This window comes from Lactuca sativa, chromosome 5 (genome assembly GCF_002870075.4).
Source record: "Lactuca sativa cultivar Salinas chromosome 5, Lsat_Salinas_v11, whole genome shotgun sequence".
Classification (NCBI taxonomy): Eukaryota; Viridiplantae; Streptophyta; class Magnoliopsida; order Asterales; family Asteraceae; genus Lactuca; species Lactuca sativa.
In genome coordinates, this window is record NC_056627.2 from 75,867,431 (window position 1) to 75,889,072 (window position 21,642).

A 21,642-nucleotide genomic window follows, 5' to 3' on the forward strand; every position below is an offset into this window, starting at 1 on the left:
GGGTGCCTTTAGTAGTGCAACTTGGAACCCTAGATAACCTAATTTGAATCAAATAATATTAATTAAAATTGGTAATTATCCAACTTCCTATTAATTTGCAAGGAATATTTCAAATACTCTGGAATATCCTAGAAATCGTCCACCTCCTTCCAAGGAAGGTTTTGGACTTTTTCTTATTCAACTATTGAACAATTGCACTTTAACCCTTACATTTTTTAGTAATACAATTAATCCCAAAATTATGTCTAATTAATTTCTACTTAATTATCAATTAAATATTACTATTTCGAATTAATATATAATTTTCCTAACATATTATTAAATTCATTTCTTGATATTTATTACTCAAATAATAAATCAATAAATCAGTCTCTCTCTAAAAGTCAGCTTATTCAATTACTAGGTTTGAAGGCAAACCAAAAGGACTTTGCTAATATTTCAATATTATACTAATTCAGTTATTGGCTTAGACACCTAATCCAAAAACTATGACATAAGTAATATAGTGAGAAGACTCGCCTCGTGAATAATAGACTAACACATTAGCTCTTAGACATAGAAGACAGATACTAAGAAACACCTATTTATAAATATAAAAGTACCCTCTTAGTCTACACTATAAAACCCTCAAGTTGACCAAAAGTCAACGCAGTCAAAGTCAACCCTAGCTGACTTTCCATTTCCTGGCCACCAATAGGCCACGTCGTGGCAACTACACGGAATAACAATCATGGTGACACCAGTCTCCATGTCGTGGGAAGCAGACGGCCACACCGTGGGAAATATACTCGTATAGCTTAATGGATTAAGCTCTTTACCCTTAATCCTATGAACCACAAATCTATAATTTGAACCTTCAAAAGGTCTAGATGGATAAAGTTTTTAACTTTCTCCATAAAGACTTTATACCCCCAAAAGTCCATAAATGTGTTGAATATGCAAGATCTAAGTTGGAACCAAGCACACAAGCACCAAAATGGACTCATTTTTCCTTTAATCTTCACAAAACTTGCTTCAAGCATACAAAATACACGTATAGAGGCTTGGGTATGGATGGGATAGGATCTCAGAGGGTGGAGGCTGCCAAATATGGAAAACCCTAAGAGTTAGTGCCTTTAAATAAGGTACAAACCTAAAGATCTAGGGCTTGTACCAAAATGGCCGCCACACCATAGCCAAAAACCTTACTACATCATGGCATCCACTGCGAATGTGCATCTTATTTCGACATTGCCATGCCGTGGAACCCAATGTGCCATGTTTTGGCCGAGCCAAAATCCTCATAAAAATATTTTTAATTAAATTAAACTTGGAAGAAGCATACTTAGAAAATGGATGTTACAATTTTTGGGGCTACCCATTAAGGAAGCATACTCGAAAGTCATTTAGTTCCATATGCTAACATGCTTAGGGTTTTTCACCAAATGGGATATGATCTAGTTTTATTGATTTTATCAAGGTTCATGATGTCTTGTTTATCGGTTGTCTAGAAGGATATGTTTACCATATTTTTTAAATGTTTTTCTAAATGATTGTTTGGATCAGATAATGCAAGCAAACTATTTTACATGTTGATATATGCACTCTATAATGATGAGAAGATCGACTCAGGTCAATTACTTGGGGCTCACTTCATTTAAAGTCCAATTTCTACTATGAAAAACTTAGAAACTTTGTGTGCTCACTTTTGGTTTATAGTGGTCAAACATGCTTGTAACATTATTAAATTCCATATATAAATTCCACAGATGAAATATGTACAAATGGTGGTCATTCCAACAATGAATTTTTAGACGTTCGTGACTACTGATGATATAAATTTTCATCATATTGTTTCTATTCTAGAGGTTATGCTTGCAAAGGTTGCTTCTAACAACGAAATTATCAAGCTGTAAAAGCTCATTCCCAAATTCGGTGAACAAAGTATTCCTGCTTCTTTATAGTCTGTTCTTAATGTTGGGGATGTTATGCCAAGGGTTGATGGAAAAAGTTAAAGAGGAAGTCATTGAAGTGGCTATCAATATGAAGCCTAAGCCTTAAAGGAAGCTGAACAAGAAATCTAAAATTTCTATTATTGATGATGATATGTCGGAGAATACAATTAATGATGTTCGTATAGAAGACGATGCTCACAACGATGATGATACTGCAAGGCCATCAGAACAACCAAAGATGGTTGAGAAACCTGTTACATCTGCGATACCCACTACAAATACGAATCTTGATACTTTGTAGATTCCTAAGGTATCATATATTCCTATCACAACTACTACTCATCTCACATCTCCAACTGAAACAAAGATTTCCAAAATGGTCTTAACCAACATTCCATCAACATTTCACAATTTTAATCACTTGTTGTTCCACCAATTCATACACCTCAAACTAGTTTACCAATCTCAACCAATCAAATATTTAAACTATCCACTACTCACCAACCACTCAAAAAACAATCTCAACCATTCCTCAAATAACTCCAGTTAATCCTATTCATACTTTTGGTACGTTATCAAATAATATAGTGCAAAATAATGATAGCCAATCTGGTGATAATGATTATGATTTTTATTTAAATGAAGAAGGGGAAGGAAATCATTCTTTTAAAGGTTTGTTGAACCTATTATGGTATCTAGCCTCATTGATGATGAAAGCGATTTGGATGAGGAATCTACGAATAATCCAATGACAAGAACAGATTATAAAGCTCTTATCCACAAGATGAATATGTTGGTTTATCAAACAAACCTGTTCTCCAACTCTAAATTACAACACATGATGAAAGTAAATGAATCTATTATAAAGACTTTACTTTTTGAAAGTAAATGATTGAGTGAAGAGAATGAAAAGATTGTGCATGATACTACTACGAAGGTATATGTTGTTTTGAACGAGGTCAATGAGCTTAAAACCTCAGTGCTTTCTGATAACACAACTCACAATCTAAATTTGAATGATGGTGTTAATAATTTTGTTTTGCATTATTGTACTGAAGCCAAAATAGCTGATATCATTACGCATAAAGATACTAAGATTATTTTGCTTAAGGAAGAATTAGTAGTTGTAAGGAATGGATTGGTCAAGAAAGAAGATGAACTACTTCTTAGCAAGGGCAGAATTTTTTGAAATTAATCAAAGGCTTATGAAAATAGCAGAACAGAAGGATGCTCCTTATGTTGATTATATTTCAAAGCTTTTAATGCGAACCTTAAACTTCTATTTGACAAACTCTTACCTTCTGATAGTGGTGTTATGAATAGCGATGCTTATTCGCAACAAGTACCTAATATGTAGAAAAAGCATGAGACTATGAAAAAGATTGTTCTTGGTAATCATCCATTAAAAACACAATCATAAGGAATTACTACTATGATTCCAAATGTTCAAAGTATTACTTATGGATTTGGTACTATAACAATTGTTACTCGACCAGAAGTTGATCCTAATGATGAAGAAGCTCAGAAGAAGCGAGATGAAGAGATTGAAAGAATGAAACAAACTCATATTGAATTGGATCAACAAGAGTCATAGAAACATGAAAAAGCAACGGATGAGGAAATGTTGAAGGCATTAGGCCTCAGTGGACTGTGAGTATAATTATGAATGAAGCCGTTAAGAATGTAGACAATACTGGCTTAATCTAATGTCTTTTTTTGTTGTGCATAACAAGACTGATTGTCAATTGGATTTACTAAGGGTTGGGAAGGATTTCATGTTCAGAATTTTCCCAAACACTATTGTTGTTCCTTTAACTAGTAGTAACTTGAACAAGAAGCTTTTCAAGTTTTATGCTTCACAATCAAAGCCATAATACAAAGTATGGAGCTTAAAGAAAATTTTAGCTATAAAAGAATGTAAATTTGTGGAAGTAGATGAATTTGTGAATTACAAATTAAAAGAATTGAGAGGTAGAAACAATGAAAATTTTGTATTCTCCTTGGTTGATTTTCCCTTGATGAATCCATATGATTGGATTATTTTGTTCAATATCTTTTCCAAAGAAAAGACGAAGTATGCAACTCAACTTCAGCATGTGAAAAGGATGATAATATTTTACTTTTAGGAGCTGTGTAAAATGGATGTTGAAGTAGCCAGTTACTTTTAGAAGAATACAAGTGTTGGGCCTAGTAAGCAACCAAATAATCTTGACCATATGCAATACAGTTATATTTAGAAAGAGCCTTGTGGAATAGTTTATAAAGTTCATGAGAACAGGGAACTAAAGAACAACATGATGTTTTTACAAGATAAACACTGCTACAGAAAAGAAGTTCTTAGTGGTATGCTTTTCAAAGCTTAAATGTGCAAGATGAACTCTAAGAACGATATCAAATGTATTTCAGACATGTTGCGATGGTGGATGACAGTTCGTATTGTTGTTCTTGGTATTGCTCCTCAAATTTTTCAACAAGTTAAGTGAAGACTACTTTCGCGACTCAACACAAAGGGGGAGATTGTCAGGTCTCGCATTTCATAGGTGTTATGTTTGAGTCTGTTCGCGAAAGATTTTGCAGTGATGTATTTTATAGTCTTCAGCTTGTAAATGCGAATGTAATTTTTGTTTCGTAGTTTGTTACTATGCTTCACAATATTCTTTACTTAGTTGTATTGACGGCCTATCTTAGCTTAGGTGTCATGACCTGATTGGTCATTTCATAACTGACTCCCTTGTAGTGTCCTATTTATAAAGGATGTTAGTTAGAAAGATAGAGTATCTTTTGAGAGGCCTCATTTAGTAATCAAGTTTCTTACTCTCCAATCAAAAATCATATCATATTAACTTATTTGTATTCATTCAATTTTTTGTATTCAAACATTATTTATATCTTCTAAAATCTGATCGATCATACAAATGATATCAGAGTCAAGGCACGAGACGATGTGTTAGACAGGAACACCGAACCCTATAATGGGGGTTAAAAGTGGGTGCCTACTTGCACCTGATCTGACATTAGCTGAAAATGAGAACTAAACATTCGTTATGAGGGTTGTAGATATATTCTTTGTCCCAGCTCGCTTTAAAGCCATGAGGACAAAAGATCTCATAAGAACTCTGCAGTTAAGCATGTCTAAACGAGAGCAATTCTAAGATAGGTGACACCTGAGAAGTTTTTGTGTCGGCATCCAAAACGGACAATATTATGATATATGTCAAAGAAAATATTACAATAAGGTTATAATATGAACAATTTCAAAGTATTTATTAGTAAATCAAATACGAAAAACATTCAAGCTAAATATAAACAAAATTAAAAATTAGATTACCATAATAAATGGTTATCATTTTTTTTATATTGAAAACACAGTAAGCATGGTGGTTGGCCATTATCATAAAGTATTTTGCTTTTATTAAAAATTTAAAAGGTATTAATTAGAATGCCTATCTATCTTTTTAACTATGATATTATTAATATAAATGACTGAGACAACTAGAATATGCTTATAAAACTCAAGTAAAGTGAACACACCATCACCATGGCAGGCATGCACAGAAATTAATATTCATCACAAAAAATGAGTTCAACATCTTTTTGCATGAGTTCATGAGCATACATTTGATATTCTAATTTCTGAAATGACTAATACTTTATATGTAACAGCTTAAATTAATTAATTAAATAAAAAATCAACCAAAAAGGAGAAAAGGTCCATCAAGTTTAAAGAGATCCAAAATATATCCGTAGAGGCATAGACGCAAATTTCCCAATTTCTTTTATTTGAAAAAACTTTAGGCTTTTTTTTCGACATTGAAAGTTGAAACCATATTCAAAAATATTTGGACAAATTTAGGAAATAGTAGGAAAACAATGACAACAGCTTTGTAAAATATTAAGGCGTTAAAAAAAACTACTTTATAATCATAATCAATGTTTTAAAAATTGGTTTGAACCGGGTTGGACAAAAAACCGAAGGAGAAAGCGGTTCAACAATCATCAATTTTAGGTTGATTTTTGTATCCGATTTAACCGGACGGTTTTTATAAAAACTCGGTTGAACCGGTCAAAATAAACCAGTTGAACTGGTTAAACCGAATAAAAACACATGAAAAATAATCATTTGCATAATAAACTTTGGTGATTTTTTTCAAGTCTATTTAGTTTTTTTTTTTTTAAATAAAAACATATGATAAATGATATAAAGTTTTTTAATGTGTTTATATTCATCTAAAACTATATTTTGTTTCGGTATTATAATTTATTTTCTTTAGACGTATATGGATTGATGTAAAACACTAAAACTTATGATTATATGTAATTTTAATGTATTTTGATTGATTTATAACTTATTTTTATGTGCATTTTTAATGTTTGAATTTATAAACGTCAAATTCATGATTTATATATGTATGTATGTGTAGGAAAAAAAAAAGATGAAAATTATAGAAACCGGTTGACCCGGCGGTCGAACCGGTTGAACCGAGAACCAATCACCATACGGTTCAACTAAAAAACCGATTTTTAAAACATTATATATGCTACTTGTACAATTTAGCTGTTTTTTTATCAATTAAATTTATTTAGTTTTCTAAAATGTGTTTGTATGTAGCTTACCAATTAAGATGATGTTTTTTTTACTTGATAGCTTTAATACATTAAAAAAGAAAGGGTATATATATATATATATATATATATATATATATATATATATATATATATATATATATATATATATATATATATATATATATATTAATTGTTTTGAGTGTACAAGTAACAAAAGCAAAAAGATTATAAGAAAAAAAGGAAAAGGAAAATTCGGCCATGTGGCCTCTCTAGGAGTTACCTGCTTCCACCCCAGCATGCAAGTGTCTAGCCGTTATTGACTGGTAAGTTTTTTTTTTCACCCCGCTTAGTTTTTTGGCCATAATTTTTTTCTTCTTTGAAAAAAATAATCTGAAAAAACCAAAGTTCTTAAAATTAATTCACTACAGAATTAGCACAATCATGAAATTTTGAAAAAAAAAATATTTTTATTATTTTTTATATTTAAAAATATAGAAAACAAGTTCTTTAGAAATTATAAAAATTTAAGCAATACTTCTACTCACTAATCTAATGACTTTATAAAAAAAATTAAAAATAAGGTGTTTTAGATACCAAACTTGATTTTATAAGATTAAAAGTTTAAAAAAAAAATTGAACATAATATGATGCAAAAAAAAGATTATTCAAAATATTTATGAGTCAAAAATATTTTTGATTCGATATGTTTATGATCTTTATATTGTTATGATCTAAAAATATTTTGATTCAAATATTTAATGATCCTTAATTATTATATTTTTTAGGTTTAAAAAAAATGATTTAAAAATTATAATGATCCAAATGTTGTATTGAATAAAATTTTTATTTAATTTAATGTATTTTGATCCAAATTAATATGATCCAAAAATTTATGATGTATAATATCGTTATGATTCAAAATTTAATGATCTAAAAATAATATGATTTTAAAAAAAATATATGAATGGAAAAAATTTTGATACTTAGTATTCTTCTTATTTAAAATTATATAATTGTTAAACATTAAAAATTCAAACTGGTATTTAGTTTAAAAAATCAAAAAAATAAATAAATAAATTCAAAAAAGTAAAACAAATAAGAAAAAAGAAAAAACCCTACTATCTTCAAAGATGTAGTAAAGATATTAAAAAATACGAAAAAAAAACTAATAATTTAAAAAAACAAAAAAAATACAAAAAACGAAAAAAAAATATAAAAACATTAAAACCGAGCATTTATCTATTAAAGAAAAAAATAAATTTTCTTTAACGAAAAATAAAAAAAAAAATAATTAAAAAAACATAAAAAAAAAAAACAAAATAAATGAAAAAGAAAAAGAAAAAGAAAAAAAAACTCATTTAAATGACATTCTATGGACGTTTGCCGGGTATGATTATTTATTCGAGTTTATATTACGTTCCATGCACGTACGCCGCATGTGAATACGTGTCGACCTAGTAAATGGTTTGGACATTTTTTACCTTACTAAAATGACCCGTAGATAATATATAAAGTACCTTTTTATATTTTAGGTTTATTTAAATAAATATAATAAAAATAGAAAGAATAGATCCAAAAGATCATAGTGACGTTTGTGATGAGAACTAATTGACTACATCCCCATAGGGGGGTATAGCAGCTCCCATGTTTGGTTCCTGCAAAAGAAAAAAGATATAGTGAAGCTCAAGCACAAAAGAGAAAAACTTAAAACCTATGTGCTAATAATAATTATCATGGAGGGTAGGGAGGGATTACGAGTTAACAGTTCAAACATATGGAGGAACAGCGGAAGAGATTTCTTTTCAAGATCTTCACGTGAAGAAGACGATGAAGAAGCATTACAATGGGCAGCCATCGAGAGACTGCCCACAAATCTTCGGTTACAAAGAGGCATACTGACCCAAGAAAAAGGCAGCCCGAAAGAGATTATTGTTAAGAATCTTGGATTGGTTGACAGAATGAAGCTGTTGGAGAGGCTGGTTAAGATAGCTGAGGAAGATAATGAAAAGTTTTTGATGAAGCTTAGAGAAAGAATTGATCGGTAATTAATTTTGAGTGACTTTTTTTAAGTGTTTTTTCTTGTTGGTGGTTTTTTAATTTTTTTAATTGTTTTTCTCTCAGAGTTGGACTTCGGCTTCCTACTATTGAGGTTCGGTTTGAGCATCTGAATGTCGACGCGGAAGCTTATATTGGTGGCAGAGCTTTACCTACTATATATAACTTCTTGGTTAACATCCTAGAGGTTCTTCTTTCTTTCACCTCTAGTAGTTAACAACTCTACGTGACCACACCGATACAGGGTACATCTGTATATCAGTGTACCCTGTATCGGTATGGTACTCGGTGTATCAGTACCGGTCGATACTACCCGGTAACGGGTATCGGGACATCAGGTATATGATACCGGTGTGTAGAACGCAGTACCGATACCCGGTTAATACCATGTACCATAACCGATGTCAATATATTTTCTCTAATCCAAAAATGCCATATATGGACTGTTCTCGATTTCACTTTTATGCAAAAGACAAGAATGTCCTTATTCTCGTCATTGGAAATAGCCGTATAAAGCTTGTCTAGTTCGATGATCAAAAAATAGCAGTAGAAAGCTTTGTAGGATATTTTTGATTATGATAAGGCAATCACATCTTTTTTGCACAAACAAGAGTTAGAGAGCGAGTCTTTGTCCCACCTTTTAAACTCTGAACAAAAAAATTGTAGTGTGTTTTTGCTCAATGACAACAGTCTTAGTTTCTCAAAGACCATGTTTTCTGAATAGCAATATATAACTAAATTTTGATTCTCTCTTACTTACAAACACAGGGATCCTTAAATTATTTGCATCTTCTCCCCAGCAGAAAGAAAGCATTACCAATCCTTCATGATGTCAGTGGTATGATTAAGCCTGGCAGGTAAGTTAGTACAGCAGTGGTTGCATTTTAAAGACAATGTCAACCTGTTTATATGCTAAAAACGGGTAATTTGGGATATGTTTTATTGATAATAGGTAAAACAAGTAAATTACAAAAAACTAAACAGTTGCTGAAAGTGTACTATAGAGTGTTTGCAACTTATTTTATATTATTATATTAATAAACAGTTTTTGTAAGGGCTAAATTCAAGAATCATACTTTTATATATTTGGCTATTATAGCATCCTATTTCTTCATGCTACAAGCACTTTTTTTTTCTTATTAAGGCGTTTTACATTAGAAAAATAGAAGTACAATGCTACAAGTAGTTAAATTTTTTAAGTATGACAATATATTACAATATACAAATGTATGGAAGTATATTGCTATTTCTTGCATTGAGTGGTTTTTGCATGTGAGAAGTAACACTGATGAATTCCACAGAATGACATTGCTGTTAGGCCCACCAAGCTCTGGAAAAACAACACTACTTTTGGCTTTGGCTGGAAAACTTGGGTCAGATTTACAAGTAAGCCAAAAGAGTCGAATTTAACATTTCATTAATCTGAAATTGTATTTGTAATGCATGCTACTTTATGTAAAAAATTTGAAACTGAAAACACTGCATTTATGCATTACAAAAGGTATCAGGAAGAGTGACATACAATGGGCATGAAATGGACGAATTTGTCCCTCAACGAACATCTGCTTATATAAGTCAATATGATCTTCATATTGGAGAAATGACAGTAAGAGAAACACTTGCTTTTTCAGCCAGATGCCAAGGAGTTGGAGCAAATTATGGTTAGTAATAATATATTGTAATTTTTGTCCCATTGACCTCAGTATATAAGCTGTCCTGTTTTGTGTAAAATGGGGACAAATAAACATGTTGTGTAAAAGAAGATTGTTTTTTTTAGAAATGTTGGCAGAATTGTCAAGGAGAGAAAAGGAAGCAAACATCAAGCCTGATCCTGATCTTGACATCTACATGAAGGTAAGTGGAAAATACAGAAAAGCATCATCATTTTATTGATTCAGCCTCTTAACTCTATTTTGTAGTGCTTAAACCTCTTAACTCTAAATGGCGAGGAAACGTATAATGGTTCAATCACCATTAACAATAGTTTAGTAGATAATCATTAAGTATGATGTTTTTTTTCTCTCTTTTTTGTTGTATATCTCCCTTAAGATGATTCAAACTTTAAGTTAATATCCATTCTCTTTTAGCTATTTTCTGATATTATCCATTTGACCCGATAATTAGCATTAAAATATAATTTATTTTGACATAAATATTTGAAATTACACCCTCTAGTTATAAGTACTAACATCATAAGAACTATGTGCACTGCTTCCTGATCTAATCTTCAATATTTCTTGATCAATTCTTTAGGCATCATCACTAGAAGGACAAGAGGCAAGTGTTGTCACCGAGTATGTTATCAAGGTAATAGCTCAAGAATACTACATTTGTTACACACGACATGAATAAGACAAGTTTTTCAGGGATACAAGAGACCGAAAAAGAGTTCCTAAAAGTTGCAATTTTTGTCCCATTGATATGTGTTATGTTAAGAACGTATCGAATACAAGTGAGTATGTGAGAAAACACAACTAATGTTCCGATATTTATGTTCAAATATGCAGATTTTAGGTCTTGAAGTGTGTGCAGACACTGTAGTAGGAGATGAAATGTTTAGGGGCATTTCAGGGGGACAAAAAAAGCGAGTCACAACAGGCGAAATGATGGTGGGGCCATCAAGAGTGTTGCTAATGGATGAGATCTCAACGGGTTTAGACAGTTCAACCACTTTCCAAATAGTGAATTCAATTAAGCAATCAATTCACATACTTGAAGGAACTTCTGTCATCTCACTCCTTCAACCTGCACCTGAAACCTATGACCTATTTGATGATGTCATACTTTTAGCAGATGGACAAATCGTGTATCAAGGTCCCCGAGAAAATGTGCTTGAATTCTTTGAGTACATGGGTTTCAAATGTCCTGAGAGAAAAGCAGTTGCCGATTTTTTACAAGAAGTAATATTAGCTTTTAGGCTGCATTTGTTACACTGAACAGGATTAGACTAGACCAGACTAGACAAGCTTTTCATGGATACTTTAAATTACAAGTATGAGAAGGGCATTCGTGTCTTTTGCACCGATGAAAGATCAAAAGCAATCTCCCTCTCCCGCCTTGTTCCACCTTTGTGGGTATTGACATTAGCCCTAGTCTCATTGGACTGGACTAGAAGGGACTAAACAAGCTCTCTAGGGCTGTTTTCTATGATGAGGATGAGGAGGGTATTCACGTCTTTTTCATATATGAAAAATCGAGAACGAGTCCATGTCCAACCCTGTTCCACCTATCTGAGTGGGACAGAAAAAAAATGCAATTTTTTGTCCCCTTGACATTTGGGCTATAAGAGGAAGTTGAGTAGGGAATTCATGTGTTTTGCATAGACTAAAGATCGAGAGTGAAACCCTTTCCTACCTTGTACCACCTTTTTAAGGTGGGACAAAAAAATTGCATGTTTGTCCCATTAACACAAGCCGAGGGCATTTAGGTCTTTTGCATAGAAGATAGACGAATGGTGACTTCCATCCACCTTTTGGGGGGACAAAAATTTGACATTTTTGTCCTACTAATACGAATCTAAGTCCCAGTCTGGTGTAACAAACGGGGCCTCAAGTTCCTTTATTTTGATAAATTTCATTTTGGAGTTATTGAACTTTTGGCTAATGCTAGTTTCATGCTACAGGTAACATCAAAGAAAGATCAAGAGCAATACTGGATAAGAAAAAATGAAGCTTACAGTTTTGTTACTGTACAAGAATTCTCAGAAGCATTTCGGTTGTTTCATGTGGGAAGAAAACTAGGTGATGAACTTGGTGTTGCATTTGACAAAACAAAGAGTCACCCTGCAGCTTTAACTACAAAAAAATATGGTGTTAGCAAAAAAGAATTGCTAAAAGCTTGCATATCTAGAGAATACTTGCTTATGAAAAGAAACTCCTTTGTGTATATATTCAAAATGACACAGGTAAGTAATTAAATAAACAAGCATGATAAGCTTTCTAGGGGTATTTTTTATGATAAGGGCATTTACATCTTTTTTCACATGGACAAACACAGTGTTCATTACTCTTAAGTACTTTACATGTTAACTTTTCAGCTTACGTTTTTGGCTACAACAACAATGACACTATTCCTACAAACTGAGATGCCAAAAAAAACAATATTGGATGGAACAGTTTACATGGGTGCTATGTTTTTCACGTTACTCACAATTACTTTCAATGGATTCTCTGAGCTTGGTTTAAGTATTATAAAACTTCCTGTGTTCTACAAACAAAGAGACCTTCTATTCTATCCTGCATGGGTATACTCACTACCCACATGGTTCCTCAAGATCCCAGTCACGATTCTTGAAGTTGCCGTATGGGTAATCTTGACGTATTATGTCGTAGGGTTTGATCCAGATGCCGGAAGGTAATGATTTGCTGAGTAAATTAATTTTGGTCCCTCAGTTTATCACATATTTTTGGTTTTGGTCCCGAAAAGAATCAGATTGAAATTTTGGTCCATCTACTCTTATAAATGAAAATGTTTTTGCCACTTATCATTTCTTCAAGATTTTTGTCACATGTCATTATATTAGTTTTTGAATTACTTAAATTTCATATGTCTGTTATTATATATGTAAAGTATTTATTATATTAAATGTGTAGATCAACATTATAGTTAATAAAACATTTATTATTTAAGGTAAATGTATTTTTCTTCATAAAATGAATATAATAATAAATAGTTTGGTGTTTCTACCATTAAAAACATTTATTATGATTTTTTTGTTACATAATTAAAATAATGAAATATTATAAAACAATATTTTCAAAATTGAGATATAATAAAATATATTTTGTTAAACTTTGAAATGAAGTAGACATTAAAAACATTTAATGTTTACACCTTGATATAAAACTTTTAGTTTTAAAAAACTCGTGTAGTACACGGGTCTCACACCTAGTATCTCAATATTTCCAAACGATTTTGGTCTGATTGTTGATTTTAAATGGCCATTTTGCTCAGGCAGGAAACCTTGAAAAAGAAAGAGTATACCACATGGACGAAATTTGTAATCTTTTTTTAGTTTATAATTAAACTATTTCCTCTATTATCATGGTTTGTTATTTTTAAGATAAAACTGCAAAAATGGTCCCTGTGGTTTGCATTTTTTCCGGGTTTTGGTTCATACGTCGATAAATTTGGAAAAATTGCCCTTTTGAGCAAGTTTCCTTGCGGAATTAGTCCCTAAAAAAGTTGATCAAAAAAAATATCAGTGGGCCAAGGGACAAAATGGTCATTTAAAGGAACCAAGGTCCCATTTGTTACGCCAGCCATAACATATAGGACGGCCTTGTACTAGAGATTTAGAGTGTTGTCAATGGGACAAAATTTGCAACTTATTGTCATACCAAAAAGGTGGGACATGAACTCCCTTTCGATCTCTCATCTATGGAAAAGACATGAATGTCCTCCTCATCTGCATTATAAAAAAGTAGCTTTTAAAGCTTGTCATGTCTCATCCTATTTTGTCGGTTTTTGTCCGGTCTAGTCATGTCTCATGTAAGAAACACAACATAATCATCTACTTTATTGCACATATATATTGCAGGTTTTTCAAACAAATGCTTCTGCTCATATGCATTAACCAGATGGCTTCAGCAGTATTTCGTTTCATAGCAGCATTAGGACGGAATATCATTATTGCCAACACAATTGGCTCATTCTCATTTCTTGCATTTCTTGTGTTGGGTGGATTCGTCTTGGCCCGAGGTAATATATATATATATATATATATATATATATATATATATATATATATATATATATATATATATATATATATATATATATATATATATATATATATATATATATATATATATATATAATTTGTATAACTTCATCTTCTTGTTGCACCTATAGATGATATAAAGAGCTGGTGGGCATGGGGCTACTGGATTTCACCTTTAATGTATGGGCAGAATGGTATGGCTGTCAATGAATTCCTTGGAAAGGATTGGAGACAAGTAAGCCCTTATTTGAGCTCATACAATGTTTCTTTTTTACTTAATGTATAAAGATCGACTTAAAAATGAGGCTTTCCCCATTAAGTTCTAACCTTATACAAAATTTCCCTCATTTGTTTTTTTTTTTTCTTCTATTTCCCCAAATGTACTGTCATTTTCTCGGTTATTTTTAAACATCATTTATCCAGACAACACTTAGTGGACAAAAAGAATAAATAAGGCTTATAAGATACGTTATTTAAGCTTATGGAGTAAATTTGTGTTCAGGTTTTACCAAACTCTACAGAAACATTAGGTGTTGCTGTCCTTAAGTCTAGGGGACTTTTCATTGAAGCAAAATGGTATTGGATCTCTGTAGGTGCTTTACTTGGATATATGTTTGTCTTCAATATCTTCAACATCTTGGCTCTCACTTTCCTAAACCGTAAGGATTCAAATTACACCTTATATTCTCCATCATTATTATTGTAAGCTCCAAAAAGGTAAAAAACTTATTCCTATAATGAATTATGACTTTATATCTAATGCAGCCTTGGAGAAGCCTCAGGCAGTTCTATCTAAGGAAGAATTGGTTGCACGGAATGCTATAAAAACAGGAGACACGATTGAATTATCAGTGAGAGATTCATCAGGTGTGTCATCAACAACTAAATATAGATCATTGGATTTGTAAAGTTAACATTTAAAAAAAAAACAACAAAAACAAAATATAAATATATGCAGAAACAAAAGAAGTTCCAAGAAGTGTATCCTCAAAGTCAATGCCAACAAGAGTAGGCACGTCTATAATTGAAGCAGAAAAAAGAAAGAGGCGTGGAATGGTTCTACCTTTTGTTCCCCTTTCCCTCACATTCGATGAAATCAGATACTCGGTGGCTATGCCTCAGGTAACTTACACCCCATTTGCTATGTATGAAATGAAATGAAAAAACAAAGCTGAACATCAAACAATTACCCATTTTAACATTTTTTTCTAAGACCAAAAAGAACATGATGGGTGTATTCCTTTTTTTCTAACTTAAATGGATTTTCAAAAATACCCTTATATGTCAATTATGTGTTTTATTTAAATTTAAATTTTGATTTTAATTATTAAAAAGTTTTAAATCTTTTAAATTAGTTTGAAACAGATAAATCAAATTTAATCTATATGATATAATATTACACATAACAAATATGGCACACATAATATCATTGTAAAATTCTAACACCAAATAAATATAAATTTCAAAGTTGAAGGACCAAATTGTACAAAAGAAACTTTAACACCATATTTGGTGTTTTACTATTCACCAACACCATTTGAGTGAAAGAAGTGATTTGGTTAGAGTGATTTTACACAAAATAAATGGTGTAAAATATGGGAATGAGATAAAAAAAAACACAATTTTTTTCATACAAAAAATTACGGAATTCCATCTATGTAAAAGACGTAAATGTCATTCTCACTCATCATCGAAAATAGCCCTAAAAGTTGTTGTGTTCCCATCCACATTTCCTAAAACCCAAAAATTCCACCATTCTCATACTAATTAAATATGATGTTGTTGCAGGAAATGAAAGCTCAAGGGGTTCCAGAAGACAAGCTAGAATTGTTGAAGGGTGTTAGTGGTAGTTTTAGGCCGGGGGTTCTCACAGCTCTAATGGGGATTAGTGGTGCCGGTAAGACTACTTTAATGGACGTCTTAGCGGGTCGAAAAACGGGTGGGTATACCGAGGGAAGGATCAGTATATCCGGGTACCCAAAGAAACAAGAAACATTTGCTCGCATATCCGGATACTGTGAGCAAACCGATATTCATTCCCCACATGTCACTGTATCCGAATCCCTACAGTATTCCGCGTGGCTAAGGTTGCCTCCTGAAGTTGATTCACCAACTAAAAAGGTGAAAATAATTAATTGAGAGAAAGGGGGTGTTTGGCTTAGCTTTTGAATGGCCAAAAGTCCTTTTAGAAAAAGATCATTAGGCAAAAGATGTTTGGCAAAAGACTTCTAAAAGCTACTTTTGGATTTTGCAAAGAAGGAAAATCAACTTTTTAGAAAAGTCAGGAAACCCTGACTTTTTGTAACTTTTCCAAAAGGATCTTTTGGCCTCTGAAAAGCTAAGCCAAACACCCCCAAAGTACAAGATGCGGATAAATGTTTTTGTTTTATAAGTAACTTTTATTATTTACATCTTATGATTTTCAGATGTTTATTGAGGAGGTGATGGAGCTTGTGGAGCTAACTCCACTAAACAAAGCGCTTGTGGGATTACCGGGTGTGAATGGGCTTTCAACAGAACAAAGAAAGAGACTCACAATTGCAGTTGAGTTAGTGGCAAATCCGTCAATAATTTTTATGGATGAGCCGACATCTGGATTGGATGCAAGGGCGGCGGCTATAGTCATGAGAACAGTTAGAAACACTGTTGACACGGGTCGAACTGTGGTGTGTACGATACATCAGCCGAGCATTGACATTTTTGATGCTTTTGATGAGGTATATGTTTTGATTATATAAACTTAAAGTGTTTTGTTTTCTGTTAAATGCAAGAAATAGCAACATATTTTTATTGGTTTGTTTATTATATCATCATGCATTCATTTCTCCCTATTACAACATTATAATTTGAGAAATCTACCAGTTATAAATGTTGTATTTTACATTGCCATAATTGGCTAAATTTTTCATGGCATAATGCCCTAATAAGAAAAACTTAAAGTACAATGTTAAAATTAAGTAAATTTTTTGAAGTACAACGCCTTAATAAGAAAAGAAATGAAAGCAAAGTGTTATAATAAGAAGAAACGAAAGTACGTTGGTATTTTTCTGCATATAGCTAATTGAAGACAAAAAAAAAAAAAAACTAAATACTGAATTTTCAACTTGCAGCTACTTCTTTTAAAACGAGGAGGTGAAGAAATATACTTTGGTCCATTAGGCCGTCATTCTTGTCATTTGATCAAGTACTTTGAGGTGAGTACATACCAGTATTTAATCCTTCTAGCTACGTCTGTTACATGGGTTACGAACAAGGGAGAACGCAAGATTTCGTAGTAGGTGTTACCGGCGGCACCTATTTTTTTACGGAATGGCAAAATAGTAGAAAAAATAAAAAACTCAAAAATTTTTACATTGCGTCCGAAAAAACAGGGGTTTCGGGGCCACTATGGGCACCATAGTGGAACCGCCCCTAGTTACGAAGGGCATTATTGTCTTTTTAACATGTACGAGATATGTCCCATTGAAAGTTACAATTTTGTCCTATTGACATTGGTCTTAAAGACTGTTTCGTTTACAAAACGAATGAACTATTTGAAATCTGAATGCGAGTAAAATGACCATTTTACCCTTTTACATGCATTAAGTAAAAATAAACGGTTATATACATAGGGCTGAGTTATTGTGAAAACTAAAAAAAAAAAAGCGTGTGAACTTACGAACTCATAATCAACTCATCATTTTTCAATACCAACAATACAAATCATCTCCAAATAGTGCGTCTAAGCCATATTTAGGCTCAAAAAAAAATTGTCAATTTTTTTATTTATTTTCTAAATTTGCATGTATACACAATCAACAGTTGTACAGACCGCTGATAAGCATAATCAGCAGTCACATGGACTACGGATGTGCACAATTAGCAGCCATATGGACTGCTGATGAGCAATCAGCAATATATATGACTGCGGATAGTGCTCATCAGCAGTCCATATGACTGCCGATTCTGTTCATCAGCAGTCCGTACAACTGCTGATTATGCTCATCAGCAGTCATACAAGAAAACCAAAAAAAATATCGTCAAATCTTTTTTTTTAGCCTAGATATGGCTTGGATGCACCATTTGGAGAAGATTGGTGTTTTTCGTGTTGAAAATTAATGAGTTGATAATGAGTTCACATGTTCTCACAAATCTTTTGGTTCTCAAGAAAACCTAGCTCTCTCTCTCTCTCTCTCTCTCTCTCTCTCTCTCTCTCTCTCTCTCTCTCTATATATATATATATATATATATATATATATATATATATATATATATATATATATATATATATATATATATATATATATGTCCCTATCAAGTCAAAAAGAAACAGCCACTTAGTCTATGTCAATCATGTACGGTTTAACAAATGGAGCATCTATATCTTTTATTCAAAAATAACATCAATAACTAATCATGATTTTAGGAGATTGATGGAGTGAACAAAATTAAAGATGGTTACAATCCCGCAACATGGATGTTGGAGGTGACCTCAGAAGCACAAGAATCAGCTTTAGGTGTTGACTTTGCTGAAATATACAAAAACTCAGATCTATACAAGTAGGGTGATTCCACCTATCTACACTCTAATGTTGACTTTCTTGGCATTTGGTGTTGACTTTTGGTTACTAATTTAGGAGAAATAAGGAAGTGATAAACAGAAACAGCCAACCGCCACCTGGCTCCACTGATATACACTTTCGAACACAATATTCCCAATCTTTTTGGACACAGTGTATAGCATGTCTATGGAAACAACATTGGTCATATTGGCGGAATCCACCATACACTGCTGTAAGGTTTTTGTTCACAACATTTATCGCGCTGATGTTTGGGACAATCTTTTGGGATATGGGGTCGAAAAGGTAAAAAGAAAGATGAGGCGAAAAGGGGGAAACCTTGAATTAAAAATATCTTTTAATTTGCTTGATTCTAACTATAGAAACTATTGGATATAGGAAAAAACAACAAGATCTGTTTAATGCGATGGGTTCTATGTATGCTGCTGTAACATATATTGGAGTACAAAATGCGGTATCCGTGCAGCCTGTTGTGTCTATTGAAAGAACGGTATTTTATAGGGAAAGAGCTGCTGGGATGTACTCAGCTTTTCCATACGCTTTTGGTCAGGTAAAGTGTTGTCTGGATAAATGATGTTTTAAAAATATCTGTTACTTATAGATGTAATTATGTTATGCAGGTTATGATTGAGATACCATATATTTTTGTTCAAACAATTGTATACGGGATTATTGTATACGCCATGATTGGATACGAGTGGACAATAGTGAAATTCTTTTGGCAGCTCTTCTTTATGTACTTCACGTTACTCTACTTCACATTTTATGGGATGATGACAGTTGCAGTCACACCTAACCACAACATCGCTGCTATAATCGCATCTGCTTTTTTTGCACTGTGGAATCTTTTCTCCGGGTTCATTGTTCCATTGACGGTAAGTATAGAATTGTTTTTTGAGTAAATTACAAAAATAGCCCATAAGTTTTATATTTTTTTCACTTTTGGAACCTAAACTTTCGCTTTACAATTTCGGTCCTAAATGAAGGCTTTCGAAATTTTTGGTCTTCATTTTGAAGGCCAAATTCTATAAAAACCACTGTACTTACGGTTTTTTATCTTTAAACACTAAAAGAAATTTTTTTTCTTGTTTTAGCACTGAGAGTTTATTTTTTTAAAACAACCATGATGAGTTTTTTTTCTTGCAATGAGTTACAAACAACAACTGGAAGAATATATTTCTACTTAAAGGTGGTTTTTTTGTAAAAGAAAATCAAAGTTATAGTGGTTAAATCATAAAAAAAATATACATATTAGAATGGTTAAATAGCACAAATTCCAACCGTTTTATAGAATTCAAAATTTTATGTGGTGGTCTTAGACAAAGTGCGGTGGCTTTTGTCGATACTAACCTATTTTGAAAAATCCTAATGATTGTTTAAGATGAAATGACAAATTTACCCTTTATCTAGTTTCTTTTACAAATATACTAACATCATTTTACCATTTTACCTATTTACCCCAGAGGATACCCATATGGTGGAGGTGGTACTACTATATATGTCCTGTTGCTTGGACACTATACGGATTAGTTGTTTCCCAATTTGGAGATGTGAAAGACAAGCTAGAATCGGGTGAAACGGTTTCAGAGTTTGTCAGCAATTATTTTGGGTTTGACTATGACTTTTTAGGGTATGTTGCTATAATTAATATCGGATTTGCTGTCCTATTTGGGTTCATTTTTGCATACTCTATCAAGGCATTTAACTTTCAAACACGGTAATAAAAGGATCATCAAAGCCATAAAGTCCAAACATCAGCTCATTTCTTAAAAGATCGCCAGAAGACACAACAAAGAAATTTTAAATTATTTCTTTTACACAATTCGATGTGGTTTAATATTGGTGATTAACTGAGCTTTGAATCAAGGCTCAAGAGAACTAAAATATTCATGTTTTTATGTATTTATATCAAGGGAAGGACAAATGTTTTAACAATTTGCACTACATAAATTTTGTGCATGTTACAGACTTTACAGTAGTTTCATGTAGTTTTTGGTATGATAGAATTGAGAAAGGAATAGAATTGTTTATTCTATTGGAATGGAAAAGGAAGTTTGTTTTGCATGGCGGAATATAATGAAAAAAAATGGGTAACCACAATGGAAAAGGGAAACTTGTAGAAACAGATCTACGAAGGAGACACGAAATTAGGCTTCAATTGAATATCAGTAGCCTTAAACATTATTCTCATGGGGAATTATCTCCGATTGAAGTGATTTAATCCTAATTTTCAAAAAATTATAAGTTTCTCATCTTGGGCCAATATACCCAGATTAGTGAAACCGAAAAATATTGGACCTTCTACCCTAGATTTTGACCTAGTAAGCTTCTTACCCATGGCCATAGACAAAGAAGAAGAAAAAATGATAAAGGAGATAGAGAGAACATTTACCTAAATTTGGAAACTTTATCCATTAAGTCACTTAGAATATCCAAGTCACTTAGAAGAACCAAATCTCAGGTTATGAGTAACTTATGACTTAAGAGATTAAGTGCTTAATTAGAAGGTTGTCAAGGCGATAGCTAGAAGCTGAAATTTGTAGTTTTTATTTGTTATATGAGTGTTTCGCGAAAGTAACCGAAAGCTTTTGAAATATGTAAAATTACATTAAAAAAAAAAATTGTTTAAATGCTAATTGTGAAGCATAATAAATAAATAAATAAATTTCTATACTATAATTTTCATCATCAACATCAATTTTCCATGACTATGTTCCATCACAAAAATCAAAAGTTATATTGCAACGTAAAAATTATTGATAAAATCATCGACGTCAAGGATTTAGTAGTCTTCTCTCCATTTGAG

At 32.1% G+C, this 21,642-nt stretch overlaps 1 protein-coding gene across 1 annotated transcript; it reads left to right on the top strand.

Annotated features, from left to right (window-relative positions):
• The first annotated feature begins 8,118 nt into the window (after positions 1 to 8,118).
• Positions 8,119 to 20,824, top strand: LOC111908017 (pleiotropic drug resistance protein 1). The gene is made up of 23 exons (XM_023903830.3): positions 8,119 to 8,541; positions 8,622 to 8,742; positions 9,324 to 9,412; positions 9,857 to 9,941; positions 10,057 to 10,216; positions 10,333 to 10,409; positions 10,809 to 10,862; positions 11,063 to 11,455; positions 12,178 to 12,459; positions 12,592 to 12,908; positions 14,095 to 14,255; positions 14,409 to 14,512; positions 14,780 to 14,936; positions 15,043 to 15,144; positions 15,236 to 15,399; positions 16,066 to 16,398; positions 16,704 to 16,994; positions 17,388 to 17,471; positions 18,683 to 18,816; positions 18,894 to 19,121; positions 19,215 to 19,386; positions 19,457 to 19,711; positions 20,300 to 20,824. The coding sequence occupies exons 1-23, from the start codon at positions 8,234 to 8,236 to the stop codon at positions 20,555 to 20,557; spliced, it is 4,329 nt and encodes a 1,442-aa protein (XP_023759598.1). The 5' UTR covers positions 8,119 to 8,233; the 3' UTR covers positions 20,558 to 20,824.
• Positions 20,825 to 21,642: the final 818 nt, after the last annotated feature.